The sequence below is a fragment of the Mandrillus leucophaeus genome, unplaced genomic scaffold (genome assembly GCF_000951045.1).
Source record: "Mandrillus leucophaeus isolate KB7577 unplaced genomic scaffold, Mleu.le_1.0 Scaffold9, whole genome shotgun sequence".
Lineage (NCBI taxonomy): Eukaryota > Metazoa > Chordata > Mammalia > Primates > Cercopithecidae > Mandrillus > Mandrillus leucophaeus.
In genome coordinates, this window is record NW_012109807.1 from 4493638 (window position 1) to 4499228 (window position 5591).

The 5591-nt window shown below is 47.1% G+C and overlaps 1 protein-coding gene across 1 annotated transcript in view; it reads left to right on the top strand.

The window, feature by feature from the left end:
- CREG2 (cellular repressor of E1A-stimulated genes 2) overlaps window positions 1-5591 on the top strand; it is a 53631-nt gene that overhangs the window by 1705 nt on the left and 46335 nt on the right. Inside the window, exon 3 of the mRNA XM_011969669.1 lies at window positions 3423-3592. Within this exon, the coding sequence (XP_011825059.1) occupies window positions 3423-3592 (170 nt within the window). The remainder of the gene's footprint in view (window positions 1-3422; window positions 3593-5591) is intronic.

A 5591-nucleotide genomic window follows, 5' to 3' on the forward strand; every position in this document is an offset into this window, starting at 1 on the left:
TAATCAGGCTTCCTGCCAGCTAGAGTTGGGTACCCAATCCCCACCTTGAGATGGCCAGGCAGGGAGACGGACACCTAACCTGTGTCTGACCGAGACCTGGACCAAAGCAGCCAGAGCCGCCTTTGGAATTGCAGAGTAGGCGGGGACAGCCCTTCCCAGCGCAGGGCACAAATTCATAGACTCGAACTCCCCATCACCTTGTGACCTGAAGCTGAAGTGGGGATGGGGAGAGAGACAGCACCAGGGCTTCGATGGAAATCTGCATTTAAGAAAATGGAGTTCAAGGTTTTTTTTTTTTCTGGAAAGGAGGCTTATTATGCAAAGTGGGTAAATGCTGGAATGAGCTATTCGCTGCACTTTTAATTGTTCAGTTCGCAAATGCTTTACTCACTTGTCAGACATGATTCCACCTAGAATGACATGGATAAGTAATGCAGATGTAACTTCCATGCCTTCAGAAGGCTTTTAGGGGTGTTAAGAGAAATGAAAGAGCTACAAAGCAGTAATGTGAACTCCTATTTACTTCCTACAAAAAAAGAAATAATATTTTATAGAATGCATAGGACATTGGCCAGGTTCTTGCCCCAGCTCTGGGTCTCAGCAAGACTGTGGCCAAGCCACTGGCTTCTCTTCTTTGCTTTCCTCATCTGTAAAATTAGGTGGTTAACCAGGCAGTTGTTAAGGCCCTTTTTTGCTTAAAAACTACCTAAATGGCAACTTTATTTCAAGACCAAAGAGGCAATGGTCTTAACCTCTTCAGTGTCAAATGCAGATCCAGTTGGATATTCTCAACACCCAAATGATTTTTCACAGCTGTGTCTTGCACTCCTAAGACACATCTTAAAGACATAGACCGGGCACGGTGGCTCAAGCCTGTAATCCCAGCACTTTGGGAGGCCGAGATGGGCTGATCACGAGGTCAGGAGATCGAGACCATCCTGGCTAATACGGTGAAACCCCGTCTCTACTAAAAAATACAAAAAACTAGCCAGGGGAGGTGGCGGGCGCCTGTAGTCCCAGCTACTTGGGAGGCTGAGGCAAGAGAATGGCCTGAACCCCGGGAGGCGGAGCTTGCAGTGAGCGGAGATCGGGCCACTGCACTCCAGCCTGGGTGACAGAGCGAGACTCCGTCTCACAAAAAAAAAAAAAAGAAAAAAAAGTCATAAAGGTTAAAGATGACACTGATCTTACTTGAAAACACAAATCTTTTCAAGAGATTAAAAGTCTAGTGCCAATGTATTAGAGATATTTTGACTTTCAACAGTCCTTCTCTTAGCTTTGTTAGGAGTTCCTCTTTCTAATCCTTATTGACATTTGATTAAAACAATAAATTCAGAAAGCACTTACAATGCCATGTATGCAAAGCATGACTCTGGGCAGCTATGACAAACTGAAAACAGGATATATGAACAAAGTTATATTACCGTTTTAGAAGATTCCTTAACATTTCATGTTCCTAAAAAATTAAAGCTCCGCCTTTTATAATTCTACACACCATTATCATGCGACGTTCCAAGGCCAAAGACAACCCCTGAATTCTGAGCTAAGTAACAACAAGGTGCACTTTGTTAGGGATAAAATCATGGAAAATTGGGTTGCTTGACGGGCAGGATTTGGGAAAACCTCAGCACTAAATATTTTTGTTGGCTGGGCATGGTGGCTCACACCTGTAATCCCAGCACTTTGGGAGGCCGAGGCAGGCAGATCACTTGAGGTCATGAGTACAAGACCAGCCTGGCTAACATGGTGAAACTCTGTCTCTACTAAAAATGCAACAATTAGCCAGGCGTGGTGGCACACGCCTGTAATCCCAGCAACTTGGGAGGCTGAGGCAAAAGAGTCGCTTAACGCAGGAGATGGAGGCTGTGGTGAGCCAAAATCATGCCACTGAATGCCAGCCTGGGCAATAAAGTGAGACTCTGTCTCAAAAAATAATAATAATAATAAAATAAATAAATAAATAAATATTTTTGTTTATATCTGCAGTCACGGAAACAGGATATACCACCTGTCTTAGTCCATTTGTATTGCTGTAAACAAATAGCTGAGGCTGGGTAATTTATGAAGAAAAGAAGTGTATTTGGCTCACAGTTCTGTGTGCTGTTCGGAAAGCATGGCGTAGCATGTGCTTCTGAGGAGGCCTCAGGCTGCTGCCACTCATGATGGAAGGTGAAGAGGAGCCGGTGTGTGCAGAGATCACATGGCACGAAAGAAAGCAAGAGAGAGGGGAAGGTGCCAGGTTCTTTTTATTTTTATTTATTTATTTGATAGATGGGGTCTGGCTCTGCCACCCAGGCTGGAATGCAGTGGTGCGATCATAGCTCACCGCTGCCTCAAACTCCTGGGCTCAAGCAACCCTGCTGCCTCAGCCTTTCAAGTAAGTGACACTACAGATGTATGCCACCAGGCCAAGCTAATTTTTTGAAAAAGTTTTTATAGAGATGGGGGTCTCACCATCTTGCCCAGGCTGATCTTCAACTGTTGGGCTCCCAAAGTGCTGGGATTACAGGGTGAGTCCCCACGCCCAGTTGGCACCAGACTTTTTTAAACCTTCTCTCAGGGGAACTCTCAAGGAAACCAACAGAGGGACAGTTCACTCAGTACCTCGAGGAGGGCACCACGCCCGTGAGGGATCCACCCCCACGACCCAAACCCTTCCCACTGGGCCTCCCCTCCGACACTGGGGATCAGAATTTAACATGAGATTTGGAGGGACAGATATCCAAACTATAGCTCCACCCTTCTCCCACCCTACTGGGTGATCATGAAGAAAAACTGGCGTATCGTGTTTCTGTGACTTCCTTTATGCAAAAAGGGAAACAGATCAATTTCTCATAACTTGCTGAGTCATACAATGAAATATTATTGATTACAATAAAAAACGCAGCTAATAAATCAGAAAGTGATGTAGCCCTAAAAGAAACAATAATAGAAAGTTCCTGAAGTCCAAAGAGCAGGCAAGAGGTTAAAGGCTTAAACATCCTCCCTAAAGTTGCTAAAAACTTGGGAGAGGCAGTTAACCTTGGGAGTTAAGGCAGTGCGGCTGTAACAGGCAGCTTGAGGAAAAGGCTTAGCGCCACCCCCCATAAATGTCATTGTCTCTCCCCAAAAGAACATGAAATTTAATGAAGTGAATATATTTGCCATGCACAGGCAGCTTCAAGAAGAATCCTTTCACCACCCTTCCAAATAGGATGCCACTGCTAAGCATCTCCTATGGAGAAATTCTAGGGCCACCACGGAGTGAATTGGGCAGACAGGGGACCACCTTACCTTGATTTACTACCTGTGAGAGCCACTGTGATGCCATGATCCCGCCTCATCCCTGGTGTTGTATTTCCTAGCCAGAGGCACAAGCTAAGCTCCCAGATCAAGTCAAGCCACAGCTCTGCACTGAAAAAGCCTTTTCTGGTGTTTGTTAGATGCAAGGACTGCCGTTTGGGAGCTGCCTGCCCATCAGTGATGGCCCCTTCAACAACAGCACTGGGATTCCTTTCTTCTACATGACGGCCAAGGACCCCGTGGTGGCTGATCTGATGAAGAACCCCACGGCCTCGCTGATGCTGCCAGAATCAGAAGGGGAGTTCTGCAGGTAGACGAGGGTTTCGCCCTCACTCGCGTGGGTCCTGGGAAGTTTTTGACAGAGTTGGGGCTGGGTTTCTCTCTGGGTCACATGACTTTAACAGAACTCTGAGATGCACATCGATGTTCACCCTTGAAATCAGAGAAATTAGCATTCCACCACTCGCCAAGCAGTGTGATTTGTAGCAAGTTAGTTAATCTTTGGGAGCCTCAGTTTCTCCATCTGTAAAGTGGGAATAATAATCTTTGCCTCCGAGGGTTATTGCAAGTGTTGGAAATGGGTGCAAAATGCTCTGTGCAACACTGGCAGGAGTCCAGACAACTCCTGTTGTTATGGAAAAGGGGGAGGGCGGGAGGGAGGGTTGGTAAAGGGAGAGCCAGTAGTTCATCTCCCCATCACAGTCATGCAACACAGAGTCTGTATATTGTCTTTCCAACTTATTGATATCCTGTCCCCAGATATATGTGCAATAAACAGCCAGCATTTTTTAATTCACTTTTTCAAAAACTCTCTGAAAGAAAATGCTTCTAAAGACATTTAAGCACTAATAGATCATTAATCCAAGCCCCTTTATGAGAATTCAAAATGCAGAGCCTGAACTCACATCCTCCCCGGGAAATGTCTACGTGGAGCTGGTGTGGGGGCTGCATGTGAGATCCCCTTACCCTTCCCAGAGGAGTGGCAAATGCCCAGGATGGCCTGGGGTGAGCCCTTTAACCTCCAGGACCTTAGTCACTCCACCTAAATGTAGTGATGCTTTAGAAAATCAACAGGCCTCATTCCATCTGTGAAATTCTATTATTCTTTATGCAAAGCACGGAAAACATAATAACCAAACAATGTATTAGTTCTTACAGAGGCTAATCAAAGCAACTATACAATGCAAGATGCATCCTGGATAAGCCATTGTTTCCCCTCAGCCACCACAGACCATGTGGAGACACTTCAGCTGACCCTGTGCCCCACCAGGTTAAGGCAAGAAGCCAGGAAAAGAAACATTTCCTTTCTCATGGAATATTCTCCCTGTTCTTGGTCAGTCAAGCTTGCTGTTACTAGAAGTATATTTCCGGGATATCTTTCTTTTCTTTTTTCTTTTTTCTTTTTTTTTTTTTTTTTTTTTTTTTTGAGACAGAGTTTTGCTCTTGTCTCCCAGGCTGGAGTACAGTGGCATGATCTCAGCTCACTGCAACCTTGAACCTCTGCCTCCCAGGTTCAAGCAATTCTCCCTGCCTCAGCCTCCCAAGTAGCTGGGATTACAGGTGTCCACCACCATACCTGGCTAATTTTTGTGTTTTTAGTAAGACAGGGTTTTGCCATGTTGGCCAGGCTGGTCTCGAACTCCTGACCTCAGGTGATCCACCCGCCTCGGCCTTCCAATCCAGGATACCTTTCTAAGCTTCCCAAGCTTTCCTCATTCACGTATCCTGAAAGCAGTCGTGCTGGAGCCTGTGGCTCCCAGAACCCAGAGCACAGCTGTTCCCGGGACAGGCAACAGAATATATACCTGGACAAAGCTGTGGCAGCACTCCAGCTGGGGGAGGATTTGTCAACTGGCAACCCCCAGGCAAATGGCAGCAGGAGCTGGAGCTAGGGGCAGTGAGCAATCTGACTTAGGAGAGGTCCTCACAGGGGACAGGGTCTCAGGGTGACTTCCTTCCGCCCCTGGGGAAGACTTGCCTGCACGGCCTAGAGCCACGTATGCGGACCTTCTTCATGGCAGGCCACATGCGGGACGTGCAAACACCTGTGCAGCCGCCTGGCTAACTGGGTGAGGCAGCTCATGGCCGGAGGTGAGCAGCCCGGGGCCAAGGGCAAGAGCATCTCCGCACGCCTGTTACTCTGGCCTGGGAGAGGAAGGATGAGATATACTCATGGGTACCCCTTAGTTTATGTCTTCTCATAAAACTGTTTCTCGGGCCGGGCGCGGTGGCTCAAGCCTGTAATCCCAGCACTTTGGGAGGCCGAGACGGGCGGATCACGAGGTCAGGAGATCGAGACTATCCTGGCT